This window comes from Callospermophilus lateralis, chromosome 13 (assembly GCF_048772815.1).
Source record: "Callospermophilus lateralis isolate mCalLat2 chromosome 13, mCalLat2.hap1, whole genome shotgun sequence".
In the NCBI taxonomy this organism is placed as follows: Eukaryota; Metazoa; Chordata; class Mammalia; order Rodentia; family Sciuridae; genus Callospermophilus; species Callospermophilus lateralis.
In genome coordinates, this window is record NC_135317.1 from 63,988,372 (window position 1) to 64,011,391 (window position 23,020).

At 36.5% G+C, this 23,020-nt stretch overlaps 2 protein-coding genes across 2 annotated transcripts in view; both read left to right on the forward strand.

Moving 5' to 3' along the window:
* The window catches only part of Eprs1 (glutamyl-prolyl-tRNA synthetase 1), a 75,485-nt gene extending 68,779 nt beyond the window's left edge, over window positions 1–6,706 (forward strand). Inside the window, exons 30-32 of the mRNA XM_076873118.1 lie at window positions 1,404–1,482; window positions 6,191–6,255; window positions 6,350–6,706. Of these exons, the coding sequence (XP_076729233.1) occupies window positions 1,404–1,482; window positions 6,191–6,255; window positions 6,350–6,500 (295 nt within the window). The 3' untranslated portion in view covers window positions 6,501–6,706. The remainder of the gene's footprint in view (window positions 1–1,403; window positions 1,483–6,190; window positions 6,256–6,349) is intronic.
* Window positions 6,707–12,666: 5,960 nt separating this feature from the next.
* Window positions 12,667–23,020, forward strand: part of Slc30a10 (solute carrier family 30 member 10) — a 40,440-nt gene continuing 30,086 nt past the window's right edge. The window contains exon 1 of the mRNA XM_076832271.1: window positions 12,667–13,117. Within this exon, the coding sequence (XP_076688386.1) occupies window positions 12,667–13,117 (451 nt within the window). The remainder of the gene's footprint in view (window positions 13,118–23,020) is intronic.

A 23,020-nucleotide genomic window follows, 5' to 3' on the forward strand; every position in this document is an offset into this window, starting at 1 on the left:
TCTTTAGTAAAGGGGTGACATTTTTATAGAAGAAATTCTTATCAAGCTTTCCCCTCACATCCAAGTTCTCTGTTCCCTGTTCTTTTTTACATAAGATACATACTAAACATTTTGTATTTAGTTTATGTAAAGCAGTGATTATGGACTTTGTTTTTATAATGTTTTTCTACTTAGATATACATGTTAAATATAGAAAAATTGTGACACATGAAGAATCTTACAGGAAAAAACAAAACTGCCTGTAGTCTCACTGAATGCATTTTGGTATATTATCAATACTTATTTATAAAATATAGACCCTTTGAATAAATCAAAATTATTATGTCAAGCATGTGGTGTTATAGATCTTGTCAAAGGTTTGAATTGGTTTTTAAGATTATTTAGCCCACATTATAATGACTATTGGCTTCATAAGGTCAATTTTTTTGGTAGTATTTTTAGTTTAAGAACTTCTGTGCACATGAAGTAGACTAAGCTTCTATAACCAAGAGAGGACTTAAGTTGAGTTTAAAGAATGACTTCCCTGTTCTTTCAAGGAAGAGTATGAAGTCAGTGTTGCGGTTCTGGGATGGCTCTACTGCTTCTGATCATTCAGGAGTCTAGATGATTTCTGTTTTATTGGCTCTGCCAGTCTCTAGGGCCTGTTGTCATGTACATGGTCAAAACTAGATCACAGTCATCTCTAAGTAACTACTCAAATGCTGGTTGGGAAATGGGGGAGTGTGCAGGAGCGGCTCACTGCCTTAAAGGTTAAGCCAGGCAGGTGGCCATATGTATGCCTGTCTGACTCTCCATGGCTATAACTTGGTCACATAAGCCCATCTCTCTACAAAAAAAGAGACAAGACTGGGAAAAAGAGGAAATAGATTTGGTGGATAGCTAGCAGTTTCTGGCACAGAGTTCACATGGTTTTAGCCCTGAGATTGAGAAAATAACAAATGTCTTTCCTTCCTTTGTCACCACCTTGTGTGACTAAATGTGTGACTTTGAATGTGAAAAAGAATGTTCATTTGCATTTCTAAAACCTAAGTCTTTTACAAAAGAAAATTAAGCAGTGTGTATGAAAGAAAACATTTTGAATCATGTGTATTGTTTCTCTTTTTCAAAACTCTTACTTTTGTTATCACAGCAGTCCCATATAGTAGTTACTAGAGTATGATTTACTCTAGAGTGTTTTTCCAATTTTGTAGAAGAGAAAATAATACCAGAGAAGTCTATAAACTTAGACTCCCACAGGTAGCAAGTGGTATCGCCAGGAATAGAATGTTAGTCAATAGAAATTTAACAGCAATAATAAAAATAATAGTCACTGATTGTGTGCTTTCACAGGTTATCGTTCTTTCATTAAATTATGTGTTGTTTAAAACTTTGTAAGAAAAATTACATATTCTAATTTTTGGTAGGGCTTCTGAAGACCTTAAAACTCATATGGTTGTGGCTAATACATTGGAAGACTTACAGAAAGTACTGGATTCTGGAAAGGTAAGCGACTTCCAATTTTCTTTCTTTCTTTTTTTTTTTTTTCACCCCGCTTATTTTGTTTGTTTTTATTTTTCCTACAATGCTGGAGATTGAACCCAGGGCCTTGACCCTGCTAGATAAATACTCTATCACTGAACTATACTCCCAACCCTGAGGAGTTTTGAAAATAAGGATATTTCAGTAAATCGTATTTTAAGATTCATTGAACTGGGTGTGGTGATGCACACCTATAATTACAGCAGTTTGGGAGAGTTAAGCAAGGAGGATCACAAGTTTGAAGTTGGCCTCACCAACTTAGGGAAACCCCCAACAAAAGTTGCTTTCTTTCAGTGCATGTGTGGTTCTCTGACCATACAAACACTTACCTGGATCTTAATTGATTGAACTTTATGAATAATGTGGGGAAATGTGTTGCTCATACTGTCTTTTTCAGAATGAGTGATTACTTCTGATATCTTAAAACTACATAGACTTTTCAATTAATTTACTGACTATTCAGGATTTCAACAGTTTTATGTATTATGTGTATTCAGATGTTCATAGCTGAAACTTAATTTTCATAAAGAAGAAATTTTCATTTGCCAAAGTTATTTATTATTGGAATGAATTATACGAACTTTAGTATTCTGGTATAATCGTTTGAATATATAACCCATCCTGTGTCCTTGGGTTACAAATGAAAAAACCATGGGCCAGAGTTCAAATGAATTATCCCAAGCTACACAGACCTGGTGCTAGCAGTCAGATCTCTCTGGCTTAGTTTAATGTACTTTCCTATGTATCTGTTTTTTTCAAATTCATGCTGAGAGTATAAAGCAAAATTTTGTGATCATAACGTATTAATAATGTCTCTTTTTACATGAGTCAGGAAAATTAATCTCTGGCTCTCAGTTTAAATGAGTTCAAAATAGATAATCTCAAAATCCCTCTCAGATTTATAATTCTTTAGTATTTGGCTTTCTATTCTTGATTTATTACCTTTGTAATTTTTTTGGTACCAGAGATTGACTCAGGGGTGTTTAGCCACTTAGCCACATTCCCCAACCCTTTTTTATTTTTATTTTGAGACAGGGTCTCACTAAATTGCTGAGGCTGGCTTTGAATTTATGATCCTCCTGTCTCAGCCTCCTGTGCAGCTGAGACTACAGTTGTGGACCACCATGCCAAACTTGCCTTCGTAATTTTTTACCTTTCTGGGTTCCATAATTTTTCGCTTGACTCAAACTGCCTACTTCAGTAGAAAGGCAAGGGATTAGATAACCATCTCCTACTTTGTTTTTTTCCTTTCTTTATAATTTATTTGATTGTTTTCCTTTTGTTCCATTAATTTTTGAAGTTATAAATTTCTTTCACTATAGAAATATGACAGTCACTTTTTCCATCCCAGTCTATTAGAGAAATTGCATAAGAGTTAATAAATCAATAGAGCTAACCAACCATCAGTTAATCTATTGATTTCAAAAAAAATGGATCTCGGCAGGTGTTAGTGGAATCATATCTTTTATTCTAGTATTAGATAAATTATTGCAGAGATTCCATCTTCTACTCTAAAGTAGAACATAGGGTATTTTAGTTGTATGTCCAGAGAGCACATGGAACCAAAAAGCAAATTTTGTGTGTTGTATACAGTAGCCAATTCCACCTCATTTCTTACCTCACATGGGTCAGCCTAGAAGCAACCTTTGAGGTCGTTGTAAATAGAATTGTATTTGCTAGGAGGGGAAAAGGAAAAGGGATCTTTGGAACTTGAATGTAGGTGAAAGTTTGATTTTTTTACTCTTCTGTATTGGTACAAATGAAAAAAACACTATTTTTGATTTATAGTATTTGATTCTAGTACATATTTCCAAGAGGAGGATCTTAATTGAATGAAAAAATAAATGCTGGTATATACTATATATATATCATACATAAATATATGCATGTACACTGTTGCTGTGCATTACTAATCTTTTGTTGATCACTGTGAGTTTTGAATATTGCTATTTCTTAAGTACTGCATGCTAACCAGTTGTGCCACTGGAGCTCCAGAATATTGCTTTCTTGTCATTAGTATTGTCTTCTAAAAATTTTAAAATATTACATACAGCAAAAGTTAAAACAATATAGAGAAATTATTGAAGAATTCTGTTAAAATCCTTTCATGATTGAATAAATAACCTAAACATTCATACTGTCTTTTTTATATTTATGAATGCCAACTAAATAACCAGAAATTCCAAGTCTTATCATCTAAACCTTACTTTGAAGCTAGAAAGAATTAAAGCATAAGTTTTTGCAAAATTGTCACTTATGAATCCAAATAAAAATTTAATTGAATTTGTTCATGTGCTACAATGATTTTAAATTGTAAAAAATTAATATTTTAGAAATATAGACCCTTCTCAAGGCTTAGTAATTTTTTTCAAGGAAAAAGGAAACACAACTTTATTTACTATAAAAATTGTTAAAGTTGTTAAAATACAGCTATAAATTTTTTAAATTAAGGGAAGTAAAAGTTTCAAAGAAACCAGATTTAAATTTATTACTCAAAGACATTTTTTAAAATGGTCTCAATATTTTATCATTCCATGAAGTTTACTGATTAAAGTTTTTTCCCTGTTCTCTCTTTTCTCATGAATTTTAAACAGTACTATGTGAATATGCTTTTTTCGTGCTCTTACTATAAATGTTTGTGATTTACAACTTTGAACATTAGGAAGTAATTTTTTGGTTACTCAGCTTATATATCTAGGTTTGTTTTTGCTTCAGTTTTCTTCACACAAAGAATTTCTGTATTAAGACTTCTCTGAATGTTTATTTTTTCTAATCTCTGCCACCTTCCCTCAGCCCATTCCTACTCCTCAGGACTTAAGTAGAAATTTATTTCTTCATTGTCTTGAGACAATGTTATCACAATAGTAGTTTATAGACCTTGGGAATTAAATTAACACACTTCACTGAATGAACATAAAAAAAGACTTTTGCTACCCATTGCATTAGTGTTCATCTGAAGATATACTTTTTTCAGTAATTTTTTAGTCTCTAGTTACTTTTACTTAGAGAAGCATTTTGCAACATGTTTAACTAAATCCGAAGTGAAGGAATTTGCAGGAGGAGCTCTTAATTTGTTTGTGTAAAACATGGCTGGAATTAGTTAGTGAAAAGTTAAGAGGGAGCTGGGATTGTAGCACCTAGCACGTGTGAAGCACTGGGTTCTGTTCTCAGCACCGCATATAAAATAAAGATATTGTGTTCATCTACAACTAAAAAAAAAATTAAAGTTAAGAGGAAGCTGGAAACATACTGCTGTTGCCTTTACTGTCTCTTGGGTCTTCCCTTGATAAATCTCTAGATTGCCTTCAGCTGCTTCTAAACTGATATTTCTCCTGTGTTAATGATGTTCTTACCGTCATTAACATTGATCTCCTGGAATTTTTTTATAGAACTATTAGGTAATTATTATTGCACATATGTCTCATTTTGAAGTAGACATGCTATGAAAAATTTAGCATTCATAACTGGGAGAAATCTTAACCCACTTTGTCCCATATCTCAGATGTAGAACACCTATAAAAACTTAATATATAATATAGTTGTCTAACATGTAGCAATTATATAGTAAGAAGAATGTGTATTGTATCATAGTAATTATAACTATTAATATATATGTATGCTCTAGGTTATGATTTTCAACCTGTTTTAATACATCCTTGTCAACTTTATTGAAATATTTGCAGAATTGAAAACTTGGGACTTAATGGGTCCTTGCCTGTCTAGTCAAACATTTATATTTTATTGAATGAAAATCCAGGGCTAGAGATTTTCAACGAGATAATGAAGTTTAAAATGAAGCTAAAATCCCAAGTGTCTTGATTCTGCCCATTATTCTATATGATGTAAGAAAAAAAAATTGAGTGTTATTTTTCTTCATACAGAATGATTATTTTAGAAATATTTTTAGTTATAGTTGGACACCATACCTTTATTTTTATGTGGTGCTGAGGATCAAACCTAGTGCCTCACATGTGAGAGGCAAGCACTCTACCACTGAGTTACAACCCCAGCCCCAGAATGATTTTTTTTTTTTTAAAGAGAGAGAGAGAGAATTTTAATATTTATTTATTTTTTTTAGTTTTCGGCAGACACAACATCTTTGTTTGTATGTGGTGCTGAGGATCGAACCCGGGCCGCACGCATACCACGCTAGCGCGCTACCACTTGAGCCACATCCCCAGCCCCAGAATGATTTTTGACTTTCAAAAGTTTTTAGACTTAAAATGATTCACATACTCATTGCATATTAGGAATATTATGATATAAAATGATACTTGTCTGATAGTTAATTGTCATTATTAACATCACTTTAAAAACCAGCATTTATTATCTCCCTGTTCTCCTTCTTATAACCATGTTTATATATAGAACAGGCCATGGTCCACATTTGAAATGGACGTAGAACTGGAGTATGCTACACTGCAGACAGTTTATTGGGACATTTTAATGTGTTGCAAAGGCGTTTTTGTTATGTTTTGTTCCGTGAGTGTGAGTTTTTAATGCAAAAACATTCTTTCATATCTTGTGTACCTCTGAGTAAAGATTCCAGCGTATTTGCAGTAAAGATGCCACGGCCTGAGATATTTTTTTGCTTATAAGTTGTATAGAGAATTCAAATCTTCCTTTTATAGAATGAGTTATAAATAGTGAATACTTTTTCTTTCCCTATTAGATTGCTCAGATTCCATTCTGTGGGGAAATTGACTGTGAAGATTGGATCAAAAAGACCACTGCCAGGTAACCAATGCAGCTTGTGAGGTACTGCGCTGGATAGGAAAGGCAACATATAGTATAAAAATGAATGAAATTCTCATGTGTTTTTAAATTTCAGGGATCAGGATCTGGAACCTGGTGCTCCCTCCATGGGAGCTAAAAGCCTTTGTATCCCTTTCAAACCACTCTGTGAGCTGCAGCCTGGAGCCAAATGCGTCTGTGGCAAGAACCCTGCCAAGTTCTACACCTTGTTTGGTCGAAGTTACTAAAGGATAAAATCAAACCATCACGCCAATCCTCCTAGCTTTTTAAAAAACTGATACTAATATCTTCTCAGATACAGTTTTATGATTTTTTTAAAATAAAAGTTGTAAAAGAAGATCACATGAGACAAACAACTATTCTTATGCTTAAATCAGCAATGGAAAAAAAGACTTTTCTGTAAACAACCCCAGTAATAAATATCATGAACTAATACTGTTTTATGTATTCATTTGTTTCTGAAATACCTGAATTATGTACTACAAGGAAAATCCTACCAGCAATTCATTGAAAGTTAGGTGGTGTTGATATCAACACCCATTGGGATGTCACCAACTTTAAACCACCAATTATCCCATCTATCTTGGAGGACTACCCTTCCATAACTCCTAATACTGAATCTAAAATTGTCCTGAATCTTCCTGTTTCAAAAATAAAACAAAGGCTGGGGTTGTGCTCAGCAGTAGAGTGCTTGCCTTGCACGTGCGAGACCCTGGGTTCGATCCTCAGCACCACATAAGAATAAATGAATAAAAGGTATTGTGTCCATCTACAACTAAAAAATATTTAAAAAATAAATAAAAATAAACAAAACCACGAGTGAAACAAAAAATAACAAAGCTTTCCCTTGAGCTTCTCTTCCTCTAGTTGGGTCTTCAGATAAGTCCTAATTTCTAAAAGAACTGTCAACCTCGTCACTTCTACTTCACTATACTTTTTCTCACCTTTCCCCACTACAGCAGTCTCACCAGGATCCCTAAGGATATACCTGAACAGAGCCAATGTTCACTTCTTATTCTTGTCTTACCATATCATTCTGCTGCACTTATCCCTATAACTTGTCATCCTCCCTCTCAGACTCTTCATTATTCACTGACATTTCTTCTTTGGCCTGCTTCTTAAACATGGGTATGTTAAACTTCAATGCTTGGCTTTCTTCTCATGCCATCTAATAAACCTCATCTAATCCCATGTTTCAAATAGTATTAACAGGCTAATAATGTCAACATTTTTATCTCTATATCTGAGCTCTAGACCCATACCAACCACATACTGAATTCTCTTGTGTGTTCCATCAGCATTTCAGGATAACATGCCCCCAAATCTCATAACTCTCTATTCCCAGAACCTCTTCCTTCTATAGTAGTTCCTGCCTAGAAGATTAGCCTGCCAAAATATACCCTAAACCTCAAACCAGAAATCTTGAGTCATCCTAGGCGGCCCCTCTTAACATGCTGTCATTCATATTTGGCCAGCAAAATAGCTGTTCTATTCTAGTGTCTTTTAGGTCTTCCCTTCACATAGATCAAATGGCCTCCCATCTCCTCTCCAGATTTTGTCTCTACATTTGTACAGGAGTGTTTTGTTTTTTTTTTTCTTGATTTTTCCTCCCTAACATTCAGTTTATTGAGATATTTTTCTTTCCCTTGAAATCTTTTTGTTGCTAACCCTTTAGCTTCTTCTGGCTCGTATTATCTCTGTATCATCTTCAACCAGCAAAGTCCTTTGCAACCTAACCATTTGGGGTTTCCTGTAAATGGTATGCTATTTCCTATCTATGTCTCTTTGCCTAAAATGACTTTCCTATCTCATTTCTAGTTTTCTTGGTAAATTTCTTATTTTCAGGACCCAGGGTTCCATTCCAATATGCTTTTCACTTGGTACTATAAATATACAGTAAAGAGAAAAAGGCTTTAACGAAGACTTGAATTCTGAGCTATGCTATGAGAGATAATAGAATTTCAATACAAATAGAGAGGGATGGGCTGGGGATGTGGCTCAAGCGGTAGCGCGCTCGCCTGGCATGCATGCGGCCCGGGTTTGATTCTCAGCACCACATACAAACAAAGATGTTGTGTCCGCCAATAACTGAATAAAATATTAAAATTCTCTCTCTCTCTCTCTCTCTCTCTCTCTCTCACTCTCTCTTTAAAAAAAAAAAATAGAGAGGGATGAATAATTCGAGCATCGAGAAGGAGGTACAAAGGGAGGAAAGCACATCCTATGTATGAGAACACAGGAATTGTTCCTATGTTGGTTAGGAAATTATCAGTTGAAAGACTAAATATTGCTTGCTTACAGAACCAGAGTTATAACAGTTTACAGGGTCAACTGAAGTTGCTCTGTACTTCATACACCTGAAAAGTCGATCAAAGACTAATAACCACACATTTTGTCCTGTAGCCCCAAGTCATTTTGGATAAGGTGGCCATCTCTGGTACAAAATAAGTTCACAAGCTATTTTGTTGAAGCTTCAGATGAATAGGATTAATTGCAGAAAAGTTTGAAGTTTGCTGCTTTAAAAGAATTTACTATTTAAAGGGACTCTAATAAAGGAATGAATTTTCCTAAAACATAACTTTGATAAAAGTTGACTTTTAAACTGAGATAAAGCAAAAATATCAAAGTTTGATTAAATTCTGTATCTTGGGCTGGGGTTGTGGCTCAGTGGTAGCGTGCTCACCTAGCACCTGTGAGGCACTAAAGGTATTGTGTTCACCTACAGCTAAAAATACATATTTTAAAAAATTTATCTAGAGGACTGGGGTTGTGGCTCAGCGGTAGAGCGCTCACCTAGCACCTCCGAGGTCCTGGGTTCAATCCTCAGGACCATATAAAAGTAAATAAGTAAAAACAGGTGTACGAGTAGAAGAAATAAATATTGAAAAAGAAAAAAAAATCTATCTAGAGAACTGGAGTTTTTCAAGAGGGTGCTTGAACAATATCCTTTGAGAGAGAAGCATTATTAGTATTTGCATATTACCTACATCTTTAGATTACATATAACACCTAAGACAATGTCAATGCTATGCAGATATATGATGTATTTTTCAGGGAATAATGATATGAATAAAAGCCCTGTAAAATCTAAAGTACACATGCAGTTTTTTTTTTTTTTTAATTGACCTGCAGTTGGTTGAATATGCAGATGCAGAACCTGTGGATTTGGAAGCCAGAGACAAAGATAATAGTCACAAAATTGTGTGCCTAGTGCTCACTGCAGCAGTAAGAAAACAGATTGAGGCATATGTATTATTGGCCCTGCTTGCTGGGTCTAGTGTACTGACATTACATCTTAGCAATTTCTAGTTCATCTACAAGAGTGGGTTTAAAATTGTTTTTCGTGATGCCAGTAGAGGACATGAAGGCCTTATGAGAACTGGACAATGACAACAACTCATGTTGCCTACTAGCAGAGAGGATTTGAGTCCTGAGGTTAGCAGCAACAGAATACATCATAAAACAAGCAAGGATAGGGACTTGAAAGATCACCCTTTATTCTAGTTATTAACATTCATCATCTACCATATAACCATGGTCTCCAGTGGTGGTTATAAACATCAAAAACTGGGAAGACAGCTACTGCTATCCTATAATTGTCCTTAGGTTTGGTCCTTAGGTTGTCACTTTTACTATATCTAGAAAATGCTAGTCATTTATTTAAGAAAAAAAATTGAGTGCCTGCTGTTTGTACATTGCCAGAGGATATAGAAGTGAAATTAAACATTTTTTTTTCTTTTCTTGGCTGTATCACCTTAAGCAGTTCTATTTGAGATGCAGAATCAGACAATCAGTAGTAGAAAAGGAGATGGGGCAATGAATTGGGCTGAGACCCTCACTAAAACACCATGAGATCATCATGATGAGAGTCATCTTCATGTAGTCAAGATTAGTACTTGGAAAAATTAAACAAACCCTATCCTGCCCTGCCACCAGGCTTAATGTAACAAACATATTTTGTGTGTGTGTGTGTGTGTGTGTGTGTGTGCGTGCACGCGCGTGCGTGCGCGTATGACTCAGTGTGCAATATTAATTTACTAGAAAGTTTGAGCTTGGAGCAGTGATACTGAAATGATATAAAAGATTTTATTAAATAAGTATCCTGTAATGGGAATATTTCAAAATATTTGAAGTATGTCACCAAACCCCCATTTCATGGTGAAGAAGTAATTACTGAATGAAGAGCTTGGGGAATACAGAAGCAGGTGATGATGTATCAGTATTACTTTATGTAGGTAAATAAGTAATTCTATTTATTTATTAATTTACTTGGTACCAGGAGCTGAATCCAGGGACACTCAACCACTGAGCCACATCCGCAGCCCTATTTCGTATTTTATTTAGAGGCAGGGTCTCATTGAGTTGCTAAGCGCCTCGCCATTGCTGAGGTTGACTTTGAACTTGCGATCCTCCTGTTTCAGCCTCCTAAGCTGCTGGGATTACAGGTGTGTGCCATCACGTCTGGCCCTTTTTTTTTATATTTTAGAGACAGGTTCTTGCCAAGTTACTTAGGGCCTCATTAAATTGTTGAGGCTGGCTTTTAACTCACACTCCTCTTGCCTCAGCCTCCTGAGCCTTTGGGATTACAGGTGTGCACCACCACACCCAGCTGTTATATAGTACTTCTCTCACTCATTTATTCTCTCTCCTAGACAATAGTACCTTTTTCTCCTCAAACATCCAATGCTACCCCTTTGACTCAGTTGATCATGCTGATTTCTGAGAAGATAGAAGTAATAGAATCTCTGCCCTCCCATCACCACATCTACTTTCCTGCTCCCGGGGCCCATATATTTCACCCTTTCTGCTACAGCAGCTGGGGGTCTGTTCTCCAGTACAGGCCCAGCCTCCACTTATACACTGTATCCCATCCCCTCTCACATTCTCAATGCAGCATTTTAGCAATTCTCCTTTACATACTGTCAGATTTTCTTTTTCCATTGGATCTTTCAATCAACTTAAAATATATGCCATTTTTCCCAATCTAAAAATACCCTTTCTTGACTGTAAAGTGAAACTCACTGAAAGGATTGTTTGTACTTGCCATCTTTGGATTCTTTACTCCATTCTTCTGAACCCCCTGAAAGACTCTTGTTAAGATCAGGCAGAAAGTGTTTCTTCTTCCTTAGTCTTTTAATTCTATTCAGTTCTTTGATTGATTGGGTAAGGCCCCCCATACATTAGTGAGGGTACTTGCTTCACTTCATCTGTGGGTTCCAATGATAATCTCATTCAAAAACACCCTTGCGGCTACATCCAGAATGTCTTAGATATCATTGATAAAATGGCCAGTCAAGGTGACACATCGCAGTCTAACTTTAAATTCAGGGGAAAAAAAATCTATATAGTAATACCAGCCTATTTCTTTAAAGGACTGAGTGTATTCAGATTACCTAATACAGTAGAAGCCACTCCTGTTTTAGGTGTTCAGGATCTGCCAAAGCTTTAAAGGCTATAGATAATCTTGACAGGTGGTAAGATTTAAAAACAACAACAAAGCAAAAACTTCCTTGCGTCAATTAAATCATAATTGACCTTACTTCCTGAAACTATCTGAATTATATCTTTAGCTTCCAGTTTAAAAGCACTTTATCTATGGGCTGTGGGATGTAGCTCAGTGGTAGAGCATTTGCCTAGCATGCATGAGGCCCCTGGTTCAATCCCAAACACTGGGGAAAAAGTGCAGACTTCAAAGCACTTTTACCTTTCATGAGCATGAAGAATGTTTTTCTTGTCCTATTTAGGAAGAATGTTTGGAAGCAGGGGATAACTGTTGGTTCCAGGTCAGCGGGCAAAGCTGACTTTGACTTTCACTTACTGCTCTGCTTTCTGGATGAATCACCCTTGAATATTCCCGGAGCAGGAAAGTAGATGTGGTGGTGGGAGGGTCAGAGATTCTATTCCTATCACTTCTATCTTCTCAAGCAGAAATCAGCATGATCAACTGAGTCACTCACTCAGTAGAGGTGATGACATTCAAAACTGTCAGGCAGACAAGACGTGGTCATTGCTGTCAAGTGGCTTGCCTTACCACAGCCATTACTGCTCCCAGACAACGGAAGAGGCTGGAAAGGCCACAGCTGCCAATGAGCTTCTGCAGGATGGGAAGACGGAGAAGGTCTGTAATTACACAAACAAACAAAACAAGACACTGAAGCCAGTGTCTTCCATTTCCATAAGCTCCTGCTCACGTGACTTCTCTTGCTTAATTGCCCTTTAAACTGTTTTATGGCTTTATAGCAGCCTATAAAAGGTGATTTCTAAATATGACAGGTGCTGAAAGGCTGACTGGGAGAGTTACCCTGGAGTTGTAGTCACTAAACCTATCGCTGCTGCCTTAAGAGCTCAGCCTTCCCAAGAAAGGGAGAGAGGACACCAGAGCACTGAGCCACCATGGGGCGATACTCAGGAAGGAGCTTTCGCTTGATCCTCATGAGCGTGGTCAGCATCCTCCTTTTTGTGATGGAACTAGTGATCGCCCACGTGGGCAACTCCCTCTCCTTAGCCTCCGACGCCTTTGCCGTCCTTTCCCATTTTTTGTCCATGATCATAGGACTGTTTGGCGTCAGGGCCAGCAGTATAAAGCAGCACAGGAAGAGCACCTATGGCTTTCTTCGTGCGGATGTTGTGGGAGCGTTTGGCAACAGCATTTTTGCTGTGGCGCTGATGTTCAGCATCTTGGTCGAAGCCATCAAAAGGTATATCACTCCCCAGAAGACAGAGCAGGCCCTGCTGGTTCTCAGTGCTGGAATTATTGGACTGTTCTTCAACATTCTTAACTATGTCATCTTCTTGGACTGCTGTTACTGCACAGCACCCAAGCCCCGGGGAGACACTGAAACAGGTAAAAAGTTCTTCAGATGGGAGCAGCAGATTTGCCGGGAGTCATGGCAAGTACTATCTTGGGGGTGGGAGTGGGGGTTGCGGCTGATGGCGCTGTTTGGAAAGGCCCTAGTCATTGGGTGAACCTCTCGTTCCTGTGATTTTACAATAGATTTTTCTCAGAAAAGTTGCTATCCCTCTGAAGTTCCTTGTGCATGGAATGGCAGCGGGCCAATTCCATGTGTGCACACAGTGGAGGCTCTTCTTTGATTTTTTACTCACAGAGAGTGGAAAGGTAAGTTTAGACAAGTGGAGAGGGAGTGAAGGCCACGAAGGGAGCAATTTGAAAGAAAGGGATGTGGTGGTGGAAATAGTCTCCCTTAAGTGACTCACTTTTGTTTTCCCAGATGTGGCATGGTTACATGTGAATTTAAAAATAATGTTCTAAAGTCTCCATAAAATATGTTCAAAAAAAATGCTGGACTACAAAACCAACTCACAAAGACTGAAACATCAGGCCATTGGCTAGGTTGATGAATGCTTAGGAATATAGTCAAGGAATGTTACATAAAATGGGGAGGGAAAAAAATGAAAAGAAGATGGTCTAGTAAATTTAACTCTTTTGGAATGGAAATATTTGCACTTACTTATTGTATGTATCTGTTCTATTTGAGAAAAAGGAAAATAATTCACTCATGAATCTTTAAGAGCTACTTAAGTGTGGGCAAGGAACTTATTGGGTTATTTGTCACAAAATTAAATTAAATCTTGGAAGAGGACAATAAATCTGAAGTGGTTCTTTATAATATGGACCAGTTTTTCTTTAACTCATTGCCACAAAAGGAATTTTAAAAATATGTAGATATCTATACACAACTATATAGTTCTTGCAGAAGAGAAATCTCCGGTGTTTCTTTTAGAAGTTCTAGAGTGTGAACAGATTTTCAAATCAGTAGTTTCAAATCATGGCTTTGGCACAGAGCAGTGGTCAAGTTACTTTAGCTAACTCTCCACCAGTAATATAGAAGGAGTTAAGTGCTAAATGAAATACTAAGTATTTAGCACTTATTGGACACTTGATAAATATTAATTATTTTTAAAACACAATGTAAGCTATTAAATTTTGTGATAACCCAGTATCATTTCATTCTAATTGCTTGTATGGACTATAAGAAATTTCAAGTTTTTCCTTGTTCAACACTGATTAGTTTTCTGTCACTAGTAAGTGGTGCATTGAATAACTGAGTCTGGTGGGGGAAGCTCACAGTCTAAGTTTGCATTTACTTATTTGTTTGTTTATTGTAGTTCTAGGGATTGATCCCAAAGCCTTGTACCTGCTAGGCAAGTGCTCTACCACTGACCTACATCTCCAGCCACTTTTATTTTTTATTCTGAGATAGGGTCTCAGTAAGTTGTCAGGGCTGACCTTGAACTTATGATTCTCCTGCCTCAGCCTCACAAGTAGCTGGGATTATAGGTATATGCCACCATGCCTGGCTAAGTTTGCATTCTTTTTTGTATTCATCCTGTCTTTGCTACCATTATAAACTGTGTCAGTTGGATTCAGTCCTTTATATTATATATATTTTAATTTCCCTATTGGTAGAATGTATATTAGAAGAAAACCTATATGCTAACTTTCAAAAGGAACAAATAAGAATCTAGGGTCTAGATCTTTATTCAGTTTAATGAATCACTTAATTAGAGTGTCTTTTTTTGTAAAAGACAACTATTGAATAACTTGAGCTCCTATGTCTTGGTTACATCAGTCATCATGTGAAAAATATGACTTGAGGTTCCAGATCCGAAAATTCACATATTCAATATAATATAATATGATACATATGTATGTATCTTAGGTATGCATTTAAAGGAAAATTTTTACAAACGATTAGTGTTGACAGTGAAAGTATCACTATGATATAACAATGAGATTACCATTATGTCTTTAGTCATCTCACAGTAGTTCTAATTTTGCCTTTATTCTTGACATATGACAGCTACCTGCACATAACAAGAGCAGTTTAGGTAAAGGGTCTAACTTTAACAAACATGAAAACTGGCATAGAACCTTAGTTCCATTTTTATAAATTGAACTGTCATCAGTTCTTGGTGCAGCTTGAATCTGGGAAGTGGTTCTTTGAGAGTTTATGTCTGTGCTAAGACAATAGCAAGAGGCTTGAGAAAAGCCCTTACCACATGGGTTTCTACTGGCTTAATAGAAGTGTCTGATGCTATGTTCTAATAGCTAACCATAATGATGGGACCTCTACACAATGACTAATTTTTTAAGGTCTGTATTCTGTGTTGCCATGATCATTCTGGTAGCTTTTGGTGTTGCTGAATTCTTTGTTTAGAAACTTCATAATATTTAAACCCTCCAAGTTGTTTTAGGATAGCTCCTGGTTTGCTACCATTTATGACCCAAGTTATGTATTGATTTTTTTTCCCAAACTGCATGTTGATGTTCTTCTCATTGCCTAAATGAGTTTGAAGAAAAGAGTAAATATTTATTTAGGTCAGATAAATCGCATAAATTGACATTAACCCAAGACTGACTGACTGACTCATATTTTAAGAAGATATGTAATTAATCCATATGTATTTATAACAAGATTATAAACTATGAAGGTGGAGGAGATTCTTGACTTCAAAGATTCAATATAAATTTAAGAGAAAGAACTTCTATATGTGTAGAACCATAGCTTGTAGCACTTTGAAGTGTCTATAAGCTGAAGAGCTGCTGCTACCCCTGGTTTAGTGATCAGAATCCAATAATTTATTACTTGTGTGGAATCTGTAGCTAGAGAGTGTTTTTGTTTGTTTTTTTCAGACAGCATCTCACTTAACTGCCCAGGTTGGCGTTTAACTTGCAATCCTCCTGCCTCAGCCTCCCAAATCTCTGAGATTGTAGGCATGTGCCACCTGACCCAGCTAGGGATTATTTTTGTTTGTTTGTTTGTTTTTGTTTTTGTTGTTGTTGTTGTTGTTTACTTAATAAGACTTCAGTCTCTCTTGTTCTGTGGATCTTTTACTTGTTTCAACTTAAAGGCATCGACACCAATTATACTTGATGTTTGAGATCACAGAAAAGTGAAAACTTCTTGAGAGCACTCACTTTAAACATTAACAAAACAGACTGTAGATATAGTTGAGACTTTCTCTGGGATTCAGACAGAGATAGCCAGCATTTTTTTGTTTTAAAAACCTGGGAGAAAAGAATGAGTGAGAGGTATAGCTGAGATCAGGGAGCATGGAAGCCTTAGATCAATAACTGGCTGACCCAAGAGTATGAAGAGGTTCAGGAGACAGTGGAGCTGGTGGTGTTTGGGGCTAATGTGAAAGGAAGAGTGAAAAAAGTAAAAACTACAGCCGTTTAGGTGAAAACACACAAAATAAGTGTAAAGTCCAAAATGTCCATGGCTCTACGTGTGAGTGTGCTTGGGAGAAGGGGGTGGGAAAAGTGGAGAGAGTTGAAAACAACTTACAGATTCACAACTTGTAGATCCGGATCCTAGGAAATGTGTCAGATTAGTATTTCCCCTCTAGATTTAAAGGACTAAATTTACTTTGTTTATATATTTTTTTCCTAGTCCTTATTTAATTTAATTTTCCTTGACATTACATAAAATTAATTTTTTTCAGGACTAAATTTTCTTTTAAAATTTGTGCAGTAAAACTCTTGACTTGTTCTAAACAGATAGCCTCGTTGTACATTGACCTTTATTTTAAGCTAAAGGTAACTTTGTTCTGTTTACTTATCCAGGCCGATGACTTCTACTCTATTTTGTACCTATTTCTGCCAACAATAGATCAGACTTGTCATTTATAGCATTTATAAATGATAAAGGAATGTCTGAAACATCTATTTATTACTTTTAATTGGGAAGGGGGGTAGGTAAAAAGCCTTAATATTTAATTTTGCTTTGATTCCCAATAGGGCCCCTTACCTTCTGACATCATGCTCCTCCGACTGACTTGCTAGAGGCAGTGACTTCTCAGTAATCATCAAAGTTAGATTGTCCTAGAAGGTTTTAATATACCCTAGTTTGTTGACTCACACAAGCTTCTAGATAAAGCTCATTTCTGTACCCCAATGCAGCTTCTCCTGTAGGCACTGGGCTATAAGCAAGTTGCCTTTCTTTTTCTTTTAGAGGAAATGTGAAATGTGCACATTTAGAAACAAGCAAAGTAGGCAAGGATCTGAGGGTTTCAGCAGAGGTAAGGTGTAATTGGCTATGTCTCCTTCAGTGGATAAGAGGTAAGAAACTGCATGATAAGAGGCACCATTTCCAACTGGAAAAGTGAAGTGTCTTCTAGACATGCATTACCTGTGTTTTCCCTGTTCTAGGTCAGAATCAGGATTGGAATGATTGAAATTATACAATAACAATTAAATAATTTAAATAAACATGATGCTTAATTCCCAGAAGCTATTCCTTTGCAGTTTGTCCACATTTAACACTAACCATGGGTTTTCCAAACACCTTAATGTGTTTTAAACAATTAACTCCCACATGAGGATTCAGGATAAAAATGTGCTCACACAGCACAGATCACTGTAGCTCTCCTATAGAGAACCCTAATAAATCTCCTATGCATCTCTTTCCTGACTGGCCACACCTTCTTTGCTTCCCATTAAAGGTTCTTCCTCACAGGGATTGAGTATGAAAGAAGAAAGAAAGATTGAAAAATAGGTGCCATTTAACATTTGTGAAATCGATTCAACTGAAGAAAGAAAAAAAAAATCCAAACAAAACAAACAAAAAATACATAAAACAGGGAAAGAGACCAACCAGCTCCTTGTCCTCAGCCATTTTGTTCTACTGTGCAAAGACTGCTCCGACTGATATCTGAACTGAATTTTAGTACAAATGAGTATTGACGTCTCTGAGTTGTCAAGCACCGTGAGAATATAGAGAGAATAACTTCAGGTCCTTATGATACACATTTTGCAAAATAATTAAGAATACCTGGAAAGAATACTTTCTATTTTCATTTTTCAGATAGGAAAAAAAAGAGACAAATCGACAAGCATAATGGAAAAGCATAAAGAAATTAAAATGAGTTAATTAAAGACCGTAGCCTACTTGGCCAAAATAAAGAAAATAAACTGCAGAGAGTGAAAAGTTATTTGGCAAAAATTACAAAAGAACTTATCAAAAAGTGTAAATGAGTACACCATAAGTTGAATCCTAATTTCAGTAGCTGAATGACCTCCAGAGAGTTACTTAAAATTTCAAAACCTCAGTTCCTTCATCTATAAAGTGGAGAATCTCTGTTTCGAGGATGAAATTATATTATATGTGAAAAGTGCCCGGCATAGCAACTGGAATACACTGAGCACTCAATAAATGATGATAGTAGCAGTGTTAATTGATAATGATTATCCAAGGCCTGAAGGGAAGGAATAAATGAGATATTAGTAAGATCCTTCTGTGGACAAGCTGCTTGCTTACAATTATGAACAGGTAGCCCACCTTAGCCTTGGCCAACGTTCTTATAATTTTTGCTGTTCATCATACTCTGATCAATATAGCTCTATCACCATTCCAAAAATCCATTCAAAACATGTCTCAGTGATGACAGGTTAGAAGCATCTCCAGTAGGGTGAACCAGAAGGAGGGTTAGAGCAAAGACTTGAAAATACATGTTCTGAAACTTCTTCCCGTGTTCACCAGATTGAATATTGGGGAAGATACTTTACCACTCTGATCCTCAACTCAGAGGCACCATGGTGATGCCTGTAGTCTCAGCTACTCTGGAGACTGAGGTGGGAGGATCTCTTGAGTCCAGATGTTAGAGACCAACCTGGGCAGCATAGTGAGAAGAAGGAAGGGAGGGAGTAAAGAGAAATGAAGGAGGAAGGAAGGAAACAACAAAAACAAAAAACCCTTTATGCTTCTCTGTTGCTAAATAAAAATACCTTCATGATGCATTATTTTTCAAAGGGCTTATAAATGTTAACTTTCTCACCTTTAAGTGCTTAAGATAGCATTATGTAGAAGGACATTATATCATTATATATATAAAATATATATTTCTTCTAGTTATAGTTGGACACAATTCCTTCCTTCCTTCCTTCCTTCCTTCCTTCCTTCCTTCCTTCCTTCCTTCCTTCCTTTTCTTTTCTTTTCTTTTCTTTTCTTTTCTTTCTGGTGCTGAGGATTGAATCCCGGGACTCGCACGTGCTAGGCGAGCTAGGCGAGCGCTCTACTGCTGAGCCACAACCCCAGCCCCACTATTTATACTTTTAAGCTGTTAAAATGATATATTTTAAACTATTTTAATGGGAATATAATGTCAATCATAAAATAGTGTGAATACAGTCCTTATACTAGATCCTTATTTCCAACATATATAGATGAAGAAATTGAAGGCCCCAAATATTGTATGGCTGACCCAGAGTTAATGTTAGAATTTTCCGAGAAGGTGGGATGAAAGGAAACATTCTTTTTTTTCTTATAATTTGATTAAAATTATTTATTTATTTGAGATAAGGTATCACTATGTCACTGAGGTTGGCCTTGAACTCCCAGGCTCAAGGGATCCTCCTGTCTTCCTGGTAGCTGAGACTGCAGGCTCATGCCACTGTGCCTGACTTGTAGAATATGTTTGTTGTTCTTCATCTCTTTCTTGATCTTTTGGTAAAGATGGTGGTTGTGGTTTTTAAAAAACATTGTGTACGACTGTCTGATGATTTTCTTTTTAACCCTCCAGAAGAGGTCTTATTAGGACTTATGCTATAGCATGAGGGGAAACAGCATATGGACTGTTTCTAGTCCGATGATTTTGGTGTACACCTGTTTTGTCATCATTTTCTACAAAAGGCAATAATATCTAGAGACTCCTGTTCCCTAGAGTATCTTCTGTAGTCCATCCTCTGTTATTTATTGTATACATTTGAAAGAGATGTTTTGAGAGAACTCTGAGGAAGCAATTTTTGATAAATCCTATCTGTGTTCTTGTTCTTTATTTACAGTGACGTCTCTAAAAATGCATCAGCCTAGTCGTGAATAGAAAAGAAAGATGATCCTTAGCTCAGGTCAAGGAGAAAAGTGGGGACTGCTTCCTTACAGAGCCGCAGGGAAGTCGGGTCAGAGGAGAATTGGCTGGACTAGCCACCTCTCTGTTTTCTGTAGACTTCCTCACTTGAACAAACTGCCTTGAGAATATGCAGGAGGGAGAAGAGGGGAACCGGTAACTAAGCTCTACACCAGCACCAAATGACAACATGGCTGGGACTTTAGGTGTCCAATAAACAGTTTTTATGCATTCATCTAGAACTAAGATGAAAATAAGAAATAAAAGATAGTGATAAAAATAGTAGCTCGGTTTTTGATAAAAGCTATATTGGAGAACATAGCTTGGATGTGATGATAAGCTTTCTAATAATTAGCTGATCATTTATTTATTTATTTAGTGGTCTCACATGCCAAGCAAGTGCTCTACCATGACCCCACAAGCCCCTAATGCTTATTTCAGGATTAAACATACCATCCTCTTATAGGCAGAGGTCAATAACAGGAGGAGCAGAGATGGGATCCAGAGCAGGAAGAATGTATATCCTCTGTGGGCGGGCAGTGTGAAGGGGAAAGCCCAGGAGGGACTAAGTGAGGCTCATTCCAGTCCTTTAAACAAACTTACCAAGATAAGACCCTCCCACCCTGAGGACAATGTCCTACCTGCATTCTGGGGAGGAAATAAGGGGGTCAGAGAGAGTCTACACTAGTGATAGCCCCCTCATGGAAATATAGAGGAGTAGAGGCCTCTTCATCCCTCCCCACAACGTGGGTTCTGTTCACCTTATGGCTCCCCTTGATGGACAAGATGAGCAGTTTTGGGGATGATATTGCTGAATATCCAGAAGGTTGGTGGTCTCAATACCAACCACTGCTTCTCTTGGGTATGTTTTCTTTAGGACCAGGGTGTGCAAAGGTAGATTATACCCCCAGTGAGTGGAATGGGTTAGAATAGTTAAGTATGTTGGTTATGTGAGTTCCGAGTTCTCACAAATGTTCAGTACTGCTCACCAGAGATTACAGAGTGACTTGAAGGGATAGCATCAAGATATTCTAATAATTCAACATTGACAATATAAAAATGCCCCAGATTTAAACAATATGGATGCCTTCCTAATGTCAAATTATAAGAAGAAAAGTAAAATTCAAAATTAAATATATTGACCTTATAAGTTAATATCTACAGAAATCAAAATCCTTCCCAATCAAAGGTTAGGATTTTATTTCACCCAAGGGAAATAAAACCAAAACCATAGAATCTGGGAGTGTACCTCAGTGGTAGATCTCAAGTGGCCTGGCATGCTCAAGACTGTGGATTCGACTCCCAGCATTGCAAAATTAATAAGTAAGTAAATAAAAACACACAAAAAAAATTATTCGTGTTGAGTATAGTCTCATGGAATTTGTTCATGGTTTTTTCAATAGTTTCAGCCTGAACTGTTTTACAGTATGGCGGAAATTGTTCCTTCAGGACATCCCAAATCGCCTAGCTCCGCACAAAGGCTTCCATGTTCTCCACTCTGTAAAGGTTCTCTCTTTACATTTGTAGTTCTTCAGTTTTGTTATAGTTTCCATATATGAACTTCTTTTTGTTTATTCCACCTGGGAATCATTGTGTTTCAAAAGTCTAAACATTTATATATTTTATTAATTCCAGAGGACTCTCAGATATCTATCTGTTCAAGTTTGGCATATCCCACACCCCTTCTGTTTTCTCCTTCTGTAGTGTTATTAAAATAATGTATTGTGTTGTTCTGTCCTCCACATTTTGTGACTTCTTTAATATTTTATACCTAGGAAAATATGTTGCATTCTAAGTAATTTTTCAGGTTTACTTTTTAAAATCCTTCCCCCCCGCCCACGTATATTTAAGTTGTTGATACTGGTCTTGAATTCTGGATCCTCCTACTTCAGCCTTCTGAATAGCTGGGATTACAGGCATATGCCACCAAGCCCAGCTTCCATTTTCATTTATACTTCGGTGCTCATTAACTTGCTCATTAATTTTTTAAAGCTTTAATTGAAATACTTTAGATTCACGGTAAGTTAGAAAGATAATACAAAGACATCCCATGTACCCTTTGTCTAATTTGCCTCAATGGTATTATAGTATAATATCGAAACCAAGAAACTGGCATCCGTATGATATGTGTCTGTAGTTCTCTGCCATTTTATCATGTGTAGATTGGCGTAACCACAACTAAGATCAAGATACAGAATTATTACATCACCATAAAGATATTCCTCACTGCTGCACTTTTATAGGCACACCCACCATTCCTACCCTTCTCCCATTTCTGTGACCTAGTAACACTAATCTGTTTTCCATCTTTATAATCTTCTAATTTCAAGAATGTTGTATGAGTGGAATTTATATATGTGACCTTTGAAACTGATTTTTCTCTTTAGCATAATGTTCTTAGGATCCATTGAAGCATTTTCAGGTTTAGCAGTTGGTTCTTTTTATTGTATAGCATGAATGTAGTTGAGTTTTTTGTTTTTTTTTTTAGCTACTCTGCCAATTTTAATTGGTGAATTAGACCACTTACACTTAATATAATTATTGGATGCAAGAGTCTATTGCATGCTAGTCAACACTCTTTTTTTTTCTAATAAACATACTTATTATGTTCTGTATCTGACATCTTCAACATCTACAATTTTTGCATATCTGACTCTGCTATTTTTCGTTTTTGCTAATGCTCTCAAGTGGCTTTATTTTCTCACATTTTATAGGTTTTGTGATTTTTTTAATTGTGAATCAATGTTCAATGAACTTTATCTGAGAATTCTTTGAGGTATAAATTGGAGGTACATTTTTCTTTTTTTTTTTAAAGAATATTTTTTTAATATATATATTTTTTAGTTGTAGTTGGACATAATGTCTTTATTTTATTTTTATG